Source organism: Centruroides vittatus, unplaced genomic scaffold, assembly GCF_030686945.1.
Source record: "Centruroides vittatus isolate TY-2023 unplaced genomic scaffold, ASM3068694v2 contig_341, whole genome shotgun sequence".
Classification (NCBI taxonomy): Eukaryota; Metazoa; Arthropoda; class Arachnida; order Scorpiones; family Buthidae; genus Centruroides; species Centruroides vittatus.
This window is the reverse complement of record NW_027122166.1, coordinates 1,653,629-1,668,943: the sequence shown is the minus strand read 5'-3', so window position 1 is coordinate 1,668,943 and position 15,315 is coordinate 1,653,629. Positions and strand designations below refer to the sequence as shown.

The following is a 15,315-nucleotide window of genomic DNA, read 5'->3' as shown; positions in this document are numbered from 1 at the left end:
AACGAGAGAGAAAAGACAATAACTGATTACAGGATGTTTTAGCTTATCATCTGTAAATATGAACAATAATTTTACAACTACTCTTACCATCTGTACTATATGCAAGACTCATCACTTTTCTTTAACGCCTGGAAAGAGAAAAGGATAATGTATTTTAAAAATAGTTTTTAATGAAATGGCATCTGAATAAATTTATTACTTCTTCCAAAACATAACATTTTAAATATGAAATTATAATTTTTGATTTTAAAGAAATGGGTAGCATGTATAGCAATTTTAATCATGTACAAACATTTTGTATATATGTGTACTATACAGCAGTTACAAATAAAAGCTGTCAATTTTTTTTGTTTTAAAAAGGTTATTAATGTGCATATATTACAAAAAAAAAATCTATCTGAAATATATCAAATGATTTATAATTTAACATTTGATGATAAAACTATTAAAGAATAATTTTATAACAGCAAATAAATTACTTAAAATCACTTCCAATTCATAAAAGTAAATTAACAATTACTGCTTACAGTTTGTAGTCTCATCAATAATATACTGTATTAAAACAATTTACATGAAAATATTTAACATTAACACTCATACACATTAGAAATTTTTAAAATAATTAACTGTAATTTCAATATTTTTCTGGATTAATTACTGATGCAAGTCAAATTTATAACTAAATTTTTTCCGTGTTATATATATTGACATTGAAAGTTCCAAGTACTTCAATGAAGTCAAAATATTTAATTAACGAAGTAGCGTGCTTATATTTTATATGGGTCTTACGAAACAAAATTTATTTAAGTTGAATTCGCTTGACAGGAAATCGAACTGTTTCATGATCGCTAGCGAATATCGTTCGGCTACATAGCTTTTTAAAGTTCGATGCACGCATGGGCAGAATTACAGCGCAGCACGACGACTCGCCACCTACCGGACACGAATGGCAAAATTATTCTAAAATTAAAATTCTCACCACCTTCGTTTGCTAGATAACGTTTCAAACTAGATTCAATTTTTAACCCGAGAACATACTTGTTTTCAATTATTATTTACAGACTGGATTTTGAATTATTCTAACATTACGAATAAATACTAGTTATGCTAAACTTCCGAATTCAGATTGAAACAATTCTTGAACCTAGTGTCAATTCTCTCTTCACTTGAATTCAAGTGTTCTTCCACTCGTCGCAGCGTCGAGTGAATCGGCTATAATAAGTTTTTTCCGTTCTAAACCTGAACAGAAATTCATATCGCGAAGATAATCGGAATGCTTCAATAACCATTGATATTCTCTTAACCATTATCTAAACGCATTACATACCTTTCACCAAGTTGTAGAACGCCGGTTGAGCATGTTCTAGTTATCTTTACATTGATAATCTACTTTCCGCATATTTTTCATTTCGACAAATTCCAATCATTTCTTAATTATCTCGTGTGAACTAATTGGAAACTTCCATAATTCTAGGTCTTATATTTCATATACATCTATTCTTATATTAGAACTCTTATCGCGTACTTCCATTTCCTGTTCTGTCGAATTTATCATAAATTTTTTTCTCGGCCAGACATTTAAAAATTGCAACATGTAATGCATTTGCCAACTTTTGACTTCAGAACGAAAACAGTACCCAACAAACCTATTGTCGTCGACCATCACATCATTCCAAATAACTAAGTAGTCATTGGCGAATACAACCTGTGCACGACAATTTCATTAAAAACATCTAAATAATACACAATATTTCTGTCTTAAATCGGCACCTGACCCATGAATTTCCATACTGTTTGATAAAGACGATTCTTTGCACTTCTTGAAACACCTTCCGAATACATGCCTTCTACGTCATTTCCACAACTTCGCTGTTTTCCCCAATATTTATTTTACGATGAAGCTACTCATTTCATACCTAACATTACATCAAATAGAAACATGACAGTATACGGTTTTCACATGAAACGCAATTCGTTTAAACGCCCATGTATCGTTCGTTCTACAGCAAATTAAAGTTAGCAACGTTACCCGTAAAGGTATGAACTTTAAAACCAAACTTCAGACGCGTACACATTCCTTTTATTAGAGAAATTTAATATTTATATTCTATAATAACGAGATTATTTTCTTTTTTATTCTGTTTACTTATATATCGGCGTAGACATCACTTTCAAATGCTAAGCTCCTTTTGTAACTCATTGGCTTCAGGATCTGGGATTGGTCACGAACTAGTAAATGTAATTTTCTGATCAATGCTGATATCTATTGGTCTCCCGTTAATTTCACGAAGTTTCTAAGATATAAGCATTGCAACTAAATTTTTTATCAACTCCAAATTACAATACCTGTATTAACAGTATATTGCGATAGGTAGAAAGTTAAATTTAGAATATCCTCTTCGATTTTTCATTTACGTAAATTCTCGTCGACTAGGAGGAAGGTGCAAGATTTTCCCCAGTTGAGAAACTTGTTCGAATGCACATTATCCGCTGTTAACAGTTTCTAAGCTTTTATATACATCTTCACATGTTCGTATGTTAAAATAGCCAATTTTTCATAATTTATAGCCTTTCTAATACTCTTGAAGCTGCTATTTTCCGCTTTTTCGGAAAAAAACAATTTACCGTTAATTCGTAACAGTAAAATGATCCCGATCCTCTCAAAAACTACCTCACAGTGCTGATTTGAAATGCGAAATTATTCCGTAGTATTGAAGTAATCTTCAAATAAACACTGAACGAGAAGGCCAAAGTTAAGAATAGTCGTCCGAATTTTAGTCAAAAATAATGAAACAGAATGAACGTTAGGTTTGACTTAGCCACCAGAGGGACAAAGTTGAAGTAGGACAATTTTGATTTTCATGCACGAATCACCGAAATTGAATTTTTTCAAATGAGGATCGCAATTATTCTGAAACTCCAAAACAACAAACTTAAGAGTAAGTTAAACGTCTCACTCAATTCATCTTATAAGTCTCTCTGGCGATCAAATCAAACTAGTGCAAACGAAGACCCGTCTGATTGGTTGGAACAGAATACATTTCTACACCAATGCGTCAGTTTTACAATGAAAAATCCTAATACCAGCGCTATGTACGCAATTCTGTGCTCGGTCACACATCATCTCTCAGACGGCGGTTATTAGTGTTACTTTCTCCTGTTGGAGGTTCAGAGGCTGCAGTCTATTGACGTCGTAGACAAGGCTGGTCAAGTCCGTCAACAAGGCTTCCCAGCATGTCCTCATCTATTGCCGAGTTAAAGCGCTGGACCCATGCTCTTACCCAGGTCGGGATCTCGGTTTCACCTGTTGACGGGTCGGCTGGAGGGTCTGCAGTTATAGTCGTGCACCATTTTTTGGTCTCATAGCGCTCTGCATGGCCCAAACGTCAGTTATGTAAAAACGTACACTATCCAAACCAATCGAACAGATCTTAAGAATCGCATTTCCATTGTTATTGGTGTGGAATAAAAATTATATGATGATTTTAAACGGTCGAAAATTCACGAATATTTGGCACATCCCAATTTTTTATAGCTTGTTTGGCGAATGGCCTTCGGAGAGTTAAAAATTCGAATGCATTCCAAAATACGTGACAAACCAATCAGCATTATTATCCAAGAGATGATAAAATATCTTGAATTTTTGTTTCTTACAAATTAATAATGAACATTCCAATTAACGTTCTACGAAATTTCATTACAAAAATTACGTGTCTTCGTTTCTATTCTTTGTGTACTTTGAATTTTTTTTTCCAATTCGATATTGAGAGATACCGACCGTTCTGCGTTACTCAAAAAGTTTAATAGTGAATTCAGTAACACTACAGCTCGACTTATTTCATTGATAATGAAATAACTTTTTTACGTGTCGTAAGTTTTAGTGCATCAATTAATACACAAAACGGTTAATAAAATAGAAAATAATAAAAATGTATTGTTAACTAAATTAATTTTTATAATAGCCATACTGTTTTTTTCAACGATAATTTATCCAAAAAGTGAATTTTTAATGCAATAAACGGTAATATTTTTAAAACTGACCAGCATAAACACGAATTTTTAAAAATTATTTTAAGTTCACAGACATGTCTTGCATGTCGACATCGCTATTATTAAAATATTTTTCAAATACGTAATATCAGATATGTACAGTACAGTACTTATGTACCTTAAACAGTACACTGCTACTGTTTTAACAGATACTTTCTAACAACTTTCTAATTAATGAACTAACTCGATTTTCTCCACGGTTTATATTGATTATTGGTGACTGCAAACATGAAGAAACTTGCTAAAATTCTTGTGAAGTCATTTCCATTTTAAAATAAAGAAAAACATTTAGCAATGTTGTGACAAAAGTAATAAGAAATTTAGGTATTTTCTTAGTAACATCACTATATCTCTTACTGATAACGCAAAACTTTTTGAGTAACTACTTGAAAAAAATTACGTAAGTGAAAAATAGGTAATTACAATTGAACAGATATACCCGTTTCCATACTATCATATAAATACACACACACACCTCACATCGATACGCGTAATAATTTTCTCTAATTCAATTAAAGGCAATTATTACTAATAACGAAATTTTTCGATTACAACAAAATATCGCCTTTTAAAATTTCTCTCTCTTTGAACAATCATAAAGAAAAAGATCATCGACTTGTGATGATTAAACTTTCATTGTTCCTCATCTTCACACAGTCAAAAAACTTTGCATATGAAATACTTCATCTTTCCAGTTGAAAAATTTCGTTACAAGTTTTAAAACTATTTTAGACTAGTCAAAAGTTCCTGTACACATATACACTAGTGTAATTTTTAATTAAGTAACATTCCTCTGTGTGAACCAAAGGAGAGAATTGAAAGTGGATAACATCACAGTTTACTTTTTGAATTTTTTTTATGTTACGCAGATCATAGACCAATGGCAAAAATCTTAACAAGACGACAAATATGCAATATTTTGCAAGCATTTGGATATATAAGTGATGGTAGTAATGCAAAGGTTCAATATAAAACTCCAAGAAAAATTTTTTTTCCTCCGAGGGTCATAATAAGGAATGATCGAGATTAAAAATTATACATACGCACATATACATAGAATTTTTAACATTGACTTACCTTTAAAATGTTTACTTATAATCCAAATTATTATTTACATATTAACCACTCATAAAACTTTAAGTTCTTCATTTATCTTCCAAGAAGACTACATACCCTAGTAAACTGCTTAAACGTATGACAAAGATTTCAATTGCAAAACTATAACAAGACAAAATTCTTGAACACATCACATTTCTTGATCCCCCCTCATTTTTACAGAGTTTTCCGAGTTATGAGTAGTTTAATATTATGGAAAATAAAAACAACCACCAAAATGGAATTTATTATACATTTTTTTTATGCAGAAAACTAATTCAAGATAAATTAGAAGAAACATTATGTTATCTTATAAAAGATACTTATTGTTGTTTAAAATACTTTTACTAGTTAAATAATGTTAAATTTGTTGATTCCAATATATTTCCACTTAATTTCAGTAAGAAGTATTTAACTCACAAAACTTAAGGGCATTCATTTACTTCTGCAAAAGCTTAAATGAAATGCTGTAGTGCAAAACTTAATGAAATACTGAACAGATACACCCGTAAGTGTACTCAGAAAATAATATCATACATAACTAATTTATCCAGCTCTGACTTGGTTTGCTAAGTCTTATGTTAAAAATGCAAGAGAAAAGAATCCATCATTGTTAAACTTTACAACAGTTCTCTACATGCTCAAAATAATAAAAATTGTTCATTATGCAATATTATTTCAGTTGAATAATATTTTTGTTAACTGCAATGTAAATAATAATGTCTATCAAATCCACTAATTTCAGAAACTGAAGATAATTTTAAGAAAAACAATTGTATTTTCACAATAAATTCATCATCATTAGAGGGGGAAAAAAAATAATTCACAATCTTAAGTATTTTGAAATCTTCCTTTTACAGAACATTTATTTCAACATTAAATATTATATTATTTATTTTTCCTTTGATAACAAGTATCAATCTCACCTCATGTCTATCTGTAGATAAGCTCATAGTCAGTTAGCTAATATACTAAAAACTCAATTCTCCTTTCAGTCATTGTGCTTTTAAAATTTGATTTACCATTTGAAAATCTTTATTAAATGATTTGCAGCATTGCTAAATGATCTGAAATACTCAAGTAAATTCATCCATTTTTCATTTTCATTCACTAAACTCTTGAGATTTATATTCAATACTTCTGTAGATCAGTGACTTATCAGTTGTCTTCCTTCAATGTAATAATCACTTCTAAAATTCTCTCTTAAACTTGACTTCTATTTCTTTATTGTTTTAATGATCTTGGCTCGTTTTTTTATATTTTCTTTGACAACTAAAAAAAAAAAAAAAAAAAAAAAAAAACAGATACAAGGTCCCTTCTATCCAAAAGCAGAAACCTTTTCTAAGCTGAAATGGCATAAAGCAAAGAAGCAATTACCATTAATTTATATTCGAACATTTCTGACCATTCCTAGACTCAAAATTAACTTATTAAATCCATAAAACACAAAATAATATTAATATGTAATAAAAATAGGAATGATGGGGTAAGTACACCATCATCCATTCTGTCTCAGCTTATGCTTATTGAAAAGACTTGCTGATTTCTTCTTACATACAGATAGAAAGAACACCATCTTTGTACACGGAACATTCAAATCAAGCAATGGACTTAACATTTCCTTGCTGCATTTTTACTAATGAATGTGGCAAATAAATTGATATAAAAAGCACAGATGCTAACAGACATAGTTTAAAGCTGTGGCAGCTTGATGGTATGTGTAGTTTCCAGTGAAGGAGTTTAGAAGCTCCTCTTGCTGCTCAAAGTACACAATGACTCTAAATGCTAGTTTTGTTTTTCATCTTTTATCATAAAAGGAAAACTCCTCTTCAGATTTTTCTGTTTGCAAAAACAAGTACTAATAGAGCTTTCATAAAAGATAAATAATGTAATGTGGAGTATCTGTACTTGAAAAATATACTATTGACACAGCTGTGCAATCAACTCAACCAAATATCTAATTACCTTATATGCTTCATACATCATTGTAATATTTTACAACAAATATTTAATATTTGGAATGAAAACATTGCATTACAGTTATTTTATTTGTTTCACAATCAATAAGTATATAAATGCAGATCATCATCAGATTCAAGTTGTTTCTAGTTCTTTCTTCTGTTTCAAAATTACTATTTTTGCATCTTCTACTTTCATATCAATTTTCCTCTGTTGTTATTGTATCTACTGTAATATTAAGCAAGTTTATTTACAAACATATATAATTAAAAAATAAATTTTGATTATATGTTTCATGTACAGTATAAATATTACAAATATAACCACTGTTAGGTTTTATGTTAAAGCCTTTGATTCAATGCATCTTATAATATCTATTTGTAGAAAAAGAGTAAATATAAGTTTGGGTCATATATGTTTTTCAATTTATATTATTTTCTATAAAATATCAAGGTATTGACCATATTAAGAAAACTCATTCTTTCATGACTGAATTTCTGCCATAAATAACAATTAAATACTAATGTATTAAATGATAAAAATAATATTTCTATAATCTTATTATAAATGCAATAAAATCACAGAAAAAGCACTCAAATTCTTGTTTACAACTATATAACAAATGAAAATATTTTTTGTCCATCAGAAAGAAATAATTCTTAATTATATTACTCAATACTTAATAAATAAATTATTATGAACTATTTTATTAAATTAACAAAAACAACAATGGGATTTCATAAATACGGAATTTTTGATGATAGCTGACATCTTATTTTAATGTTAAATCACTTATATAATAATCAATGGTATTAAAGAATTTCTTTACATCAAATATACAAATTAGGAATTAATCTCTAAATTCTGTGCATCTATAACATTAAAAAAACCCATAGAAGCATAATCTAAAAACTAAATGGTAACTAAAAAAAATTAAAATAAACAATTTTTTCTTTAAGGGAAATTCACACAATATCTCTCACATGACTTTCCCGAAACTCATAATTTACAAAGTTAAAATTATGTGTAGTGCCATATGTTATGAGATTTTATTTAAAAAATAGTAGTATTAATATGAATTATTATAAAAAAGCAAAAGGCTTTTTTTGGGGTAGGGTGTGTTAAAATTGTAATGCTAATAAAAAATAAAATTTTCATTAAATCTGATCCCACTCAAGATATGACATATGACTATCCCCTTGACTTTTACCCACCAAAATTAATAGCATCAAAGCATGTAAATAGAAATATATGCCATCAAGTTTCAAAATTTTTGATTGAACCATTACTGAAATATAATGCAAAATGAATGCTGATATACACATACAGAATGTTTCTTTTCATTTATGTGCTTGTGTCAGAATGTTGAGAAATGCAAAAAGTAGGAGAGGGTCAAAATTTGACTGATTACCATACTTTTCCGATGTTATATTTCAAGCAGTTTGTTAACAAACTTGAAAAAACCCACAAAACTACAATTAGGAAAATACAGTAGTGCAATGTACTGTACCTTCTCTGACCATCCATCACTGGCACTAAAATTGGTTTCTACTCCAAGTACCGAGCAATTTCCATCACCTTTTGTTTCAATATTGGTCCCAAAACAAGAAGATTCGATGAACAAATTTGCTTTAGCCAATGTATCAGAGCATCTTCAACATCTTTATACAGTGACTTTCTCTGGCATTTTCGAGACAGCTGTGACGAAGACCCAAGAAAAAGTTTCTTAATTTCCTCTTTTTTTCTTCGGGATTCCCACCAATGTTGTTCTTGGAAGGTGTTTTTGAAAATTTGGCTTGCAAAGTTTTCTTACTTTCAAATTCAGACACAAGTTCATATTTTTCCTTCAGCGTAAGCGTTGTTGGCTTTTGGACACTCATTTCTAACAGAAATGTCAAACACATGCTACAAATAACACATGACGTGAGAAAATGTAAAATCGGATTCTGCTGTGACATTGATATAGATCATATGTTTTCTTTTTGTTCATCTGTTATTATTTTATATATAAAAATACATAAAATACTAAGGCATTTTTATTAATATGTATATATTAATAAATAAGTCGACTCCCTTCCTGAAAAAATGCAGTGTGAACTAATTTTTTCAGGAGGGGAGTCAACTTATCAGACGTCTAGACGAGTGTGGAACAGCAAAAGTATGTTGACTTATCCAGTGGTGATGAGTTAAATGGTGTTGAGTAAACCAGAGTTTTTTAGCATTAATGCTTATGTAAGTCGGCCGGGACCACAGAAAAGTGACTACTTAACCGACGGTGTCGAGTTATACCTATGACAACTTATGCGGACTCGACTGTAATTTTTATGGGACCTTCACTGTATATGCAGTCCATATCTGTATTGACTTAATGCATGTAAAAATCAATGTTAAGCATTTTTTTTACAACTGCACAATATAGTGTATTATACAATACTTTACTATGTACTATCTAGTTTATATAAATATAAATCAATATGTAATAGTAATTATTATCGTTATGTTTTGAGTAAAATAATAAAGCAGTACGAAAATTAATCCAAAATATATTAAAAGACAATATTTTATGTTTTAAAAATTAGTGATACAATTATAATTTATGCTAAATTCAAATTTACGTAAAGTTAAGCTCATCAAAAATTTAAAATGCAAATGTATTTCAATACCTAGGTGTTTTTTTTATGATTTCCCATTGTTCTATTGCATTAATTCATGATAATTAAACGTAATTAGCATATAACAATAGAACCTAATATATGTACTTTATATATAAAGATATTTTATAATAGTAATTAAATAAATCTAAATGGTACACTACTGTTATTTAGTCATATATAACATCTTCTAGTTATTTAGTAAGCTGGTAAAATATAATAACTTCAAATGTTTCACTCTAGTAATACATCTATATATAAAAATATCAAACCTACCTTTATTATTATTATTATTTTTAGCTATTTTGAAAATATGCAATTCATACAGAATATTCCATTAAAGAATTTTAACCTTCATATAATAATGTTCATAATATTATCTACATATATATAGATATATATAAATTAACAAAATAGTAAGAGTAAAGAATAGATCGTATTGTTAGTTAACTTGGTTCATTCCATTATATCTAAAACTGTAATGAACTGAAGTTTATTGAAAATGAGATTATTACACATTTGTTCCATTTTCACAATAATTAAGTTATTTTTCTTTTTTTCCAGTAAAGCAGAGTTACAGAACACAAATGAAAGTAAATTTACAAAGCAACAGTTATTGCTGCTTTTAAGTTTCTTTAAAGTTGTTTTATAAAATTGTAACAATGTTAATCCAATGATCTTGTGCAGTGTAAGTAATGTTAAAGCACAAATTCATCATCTTCAGACTTTTATTTCAGAGAATGTTTAAAGTAGAACTTTAATTCAAAAGTTGAATTTAACTTTCTAAACATTTAAAAAAATTCTACTTTCCTAAGATAGCAAGATATAAAATATATATAAATATTGGATTAACATTGTCTCTTATAACAAGATAATTGTAACTTGTTTATTATTTTGAAACTTAATTCTTTCTGCTTTGAAATTTAAGTAATAAAGGGAGCCAATCCAAAACTTAATGTAATATATTCTAATCGCTATAAAATCAAACACCTAAAAATTTTGTTGTGTCTTATATACTTACTCTGAAATTAAAAATTTTATATTTTACACCAAATTCATATCAAAGAATGACAAATGACAAAACTTCAAGATAACTTAATGAATCACAATTACAATTATGAATTTCTGTACAAATTTTCAATGAAAATATCTATTACAAGATTACACACAGTTATTTTATTTTTTTATGAATATATGCACATTTCTAATTGAAATTCTTATTCAAATGAAATTAAGCATACGAATATTACTTAAATCCCTGACCATTATTCTTTTCTTGAAATTGTTGATAAGAACCTGATTTCAGTGACAGTATCTGCTGCTGATAAAAATCAACATCTTCGACAGAATTGTACCGATTTCTTTCTGAATGGTTATCTTTATTGTAATACATGTTTCTTCTATCAGGGAGAAAGAAATTCTTTGAAAAACTACTAGTACTCGGTGTACAAATTTTAGATAACGAATTATCTACAGTGTCGGATACAGTACGATATGGTTTAGACCTGGATGGAGATGAAATATTTAAAACAGGCCCCGTCTCAGAATGAGAAAAACTATCGTCTGACATTTGTCTGTCAGCAGAAAATGATCTCGAATAATTTTGAGAACTAAAACTAAGAGAGCTATTGTGAGAGCTTATACCTGGATTTGTCGCAGGTATAACTACCTGGTTTCCTTGGACAGCTAGTAGTTCAGCCAATGCCGCTTTCACATCAGATAAAGAAAAATTAGTGCCTTGTATATTGTCACTATATCTGTCATGAGATAAAGGTTGTCCACTGATGTTTGAAGTTGTTTGTAAGCTTCCTTTATCTACAAACCCTTTGGGATGATCATTTCTATATCCAGGATTAAAACACTGTTCTCCAACAGATTGCCTATCTTCCCTAGGGATTCCAAATCGCCCTATTATTTTACACAAATTAAAAACCACTTAGAAACTTTTATTAAATTTACAATATATAATTAATTTTCAAATAAAAATTAAAATTATTTGATAAATATAAAATACAAAATTCTATTCAAAACTATGATTATTTATTAAAACAAAATGTATTATCTAATAACTTCAAATACAATTAATAATTACACTTAAGTAATATTTTATTCCAAACAATTATTAAAATAATATATTAATTTTTCACTTTTAATGAGCACATAAAAATAATTAAATGCCCATTCTTAAAACTTATTTGTAATCAAATATGATGATTAAAAAAATCTCACCTTTTATACATATTTTTAACCCCTTTCTGTCCGCAATCGAACTCAGTTCGATCGGACAGAAAGGGTATTAAAATCTCACCTTTTATACATATTTTTAATGTATTGAATCTCAATTTTATGAAGTTTTTTAAAATTTAACATTTATACTGTTAACTATTTAGTAATATTACACTATATTTTATAGATACTAAATACTTAATATAAGTAAAAGATATTCTAGTCAATGAATACGTTTTAATTTTCTAACTTAATACTGATCTAATGTATATATTTGAATCATATTTAAAAATTGTATCTCTAATCATAACAATAAATAGTACCATCTTATTTTTGAATAATGATAAAAAAATAAACACACAGAGAAACATATACAAACTATAGAATGGTGATAAGTTTCATAGAGACCAATGGACAAGAGAGATTAAATTTTAAAGAATTTCAAATTATCAAAATACTGTTTCAAATTTAGTTTCTACTTAATTAAGCAGTTAATAATCTTTCATTTGCGATTATATTTGATATTATAATTTGCTATCTTAAACATTTGGATAATATTCATTTATCAATAAAATTTTTGTAACTCTTAATAAATAAATTACAAGGAGGAATTGCAGTTTTGATTTAGTGTTTCTTGTCAATGAGCCTAAACAAATTTTCTCTCTTCTAATGTAAAAAAAAAAAAAAAACTGAACAACATTAGTTAAAATGCAAATCTTATCTTTAGTTAAAAATTAAATTCATATGTTACTAATAACATTTTTCTCTTTAATATCTTCAAATACCTATTAATAAAACTCATTTTACAATAGTGATGATGACATTATTGATCTTAAGTTTTAATAACCATTTAATTTATCATCATATTTTGATATACAAAAATTCCAGAAACCAAAAAGAAAAGCATCTTTAAACTAATATATATATCTATCTATATAACCCATTGAACGCTTGTCCGTCCGCATAACGTTATGTCAAAAACAGGCACTAGAGGCGCCCCTATCACGTGTCATATTTCAAACATTTTAATTAACAATATAAATTATTATTATTCATTTGGCCAATAAATTATTATTTGGTCAATATAACAATCTATCTATATAACCCATTGTATGCGTGTCCGTCCGTCTGTCAATGTACTTCATAGGAATTTGTAATGTTGCTAGAACGCCCACTAGGGGGCATCCCGGGCTACTAGTTAGTATATAATCGACTTGCTGTATGGTATCACAATGTGAATCCATCTCTGTAAACCATATAATCTGGTAGACATATCTCACAGTGAGATACGTCTACCAGATTATATGGTTTACAGAGACAAATTCACATCGTAATATATATTACATATATTAAACGTAAAAAGTTCAGTTTAAAATTTTATTTAGAAGGAAAAAAGTTAACAATTACATAAACTATTGTTACAGATAGCACATGTATTTATGTATAAACTATAAAAAACAAAACTTGTAAATATAAACTTTAAAAAACACTGTAGAAGGGTGGCAAGTTTTATATTTTGTACTTAAAACTTATCTCAACCACAGGATTATTTAGAGCCCTAATTGTGAATGTATCTTTTCTGGAAGAAACTAAAAACTATAGTTTTCAAATTAAAATAAAATAGAAATATAAAAAAATGTATGTACCAATTGTAAATTATTATAGTTTTATAAATGAAAACAAAGTTAAATATTATGTAACAAATGAACAATTATCATGAACAGTTAAAAGCTCTAGTTTTTACTGAAACAAATTGTTTATTATAATTCTTGTCTAAAATGATGTCTTTTATTGCAAATATATTCAAATTAATTTTATAGAAGTACTAGATAAAATTATATCTTAGCTGAATGCTATTTCTAAGCAACAAATGTGAATACAATGGTAGAATTTTTCTTAACTGTCAGAAAGAGAAACAGTGGTTTATATAAACATGTAGAAATTTTATGTATGACACTAATAACCCAAGCACACAAACATTTACCATGTTTCAATCTGAAATTTATTAGTATTTTAAAACAAGCATGACCTAATATATTAACAATACAATGCTATCTATAACAACAAAATTAACCAAACCAAAAGTTGACTTTTTGTTCAACAATTAATAATTAAGCACTAAAAACTATTGTTTTCCATTTCAAACTCACAATTACATATATAATTACTATGCATTGTGATCCACAGTTAAAAATATTTACTATCACAAATTTTAATTGAAACTAAAATCCAAGATGAAAATACATGCAACAAATTCTTAAAGATTTATATTTTTACATGTATATGTATTTTTAACTATAATGTTAAAAACATAAAACAAAAATGTAAAAAAAATCTAGTCTCTAAAACAACTTCTATTATTCAAGATTTTCTGACTCTCAAAATAACATAATTTACATAACGAATTATATATACATATAATCAATCTCAATACTAATCTATGAAAATACAGTTGAATTCACTTATTGTAATCATAAATACTGTTGTTAGTCATCTGAAGATATCAGAAATACAGTGATACCTAGGTTTTCGTCAATAATCCGTCTAAAAACTATCGGCAAAATCCGAAACTGACAAAAAACAAGGCAATTATTCTATATGAATCAATTTAAATCCAATTAATTCATTCTAGACATGCCAAACTATGTACCAAAAATACATTTTATACAGAATAAATATAGTGTTTAATACTAAAACAATAAAGTATTAATATAAAATGAATATAAAAGACTAATGTAAAGAATAAATAAACATTTAACATGGCATTTCCCATGATGAAGCTAAAAGGAAAGGAAAGCAATGAAATTGGGCATATTCAAAATCTCAGCATCAATCCAGTAAGATGCTGCCAGAAGTGATGCAACTGCTAGCATTTTCTAGAGAACACAAATACTGACTGCTGGGAATTTTGGGAGAGAAAAACAATAAAAATGGTGAACAATGTGGACTTCCACATTATGTTAAATTTATTTTTCGACTTATTTAACAAGAACAGCTTAATGAAAAATGAATATTTCGAAAAGAGTAATAAAAATGATTTTTTAAATTACCGTAGGAGTTTTAAATAATTCAATCAATCCTAAGGTTACACTTTAACAACTAAAAAAAAAAATTATGTGATGTCTTATGTAAATATATAGTGTATTAAAATATTCCATTAATGTACTAACCAAATATTTATTTATTTGGGGTTTATTCATCAACAAATAAATTAAATTCAAAATTATCAATGTAAAATAGAGCTCTGACCAGCCTCATGTAAGCTGCTTTCTTGTTTGCTGATGTATCAAGCACCAAAAAGAATGCTTGCAGTTTGCTGGAAGCAAGCTGGCAG

The 15,315-nt window shown here is 28.0% G+C and overlaps 1 protein-coding gene across 4 annotated transcripts in view; it reads right to left on the bottom strand.

Moving 5' to 3' along the window:
- Cdk12 (Cyclin-dependent kinase 12) overlaps positions 1–15,315 on the bottom strand; it is a 90,228-nt gene that overhangs the window by 951 nt on the left and 73,962 nt on the right. Inside the window, exons 13-14 of one of the 4 annotated variants that reach the window (XM_067268883.1) lie at positions 11,425–11,663; positions 88–128 (exon numbers count right to left, since the gene is read on the bottom strand). In XM_067268883.1, coding sequence (XP_067124984.1) covers positions 96–128; positions 11,425–11,663 — 272 coding nt within the window. In that variant the 3' untranslated portion in view covers positions 88–95. Of the gene's footprint in view, positions 1–87; positions 129–6,632; positions 7,330–10,194; positions 11,664–15,315 lie in introns of those variants that run through there. The other 3 variants (XM_067268882.1, XM_067268881.1, XM_067268880.1) reach the window with 3 other exon arrangements.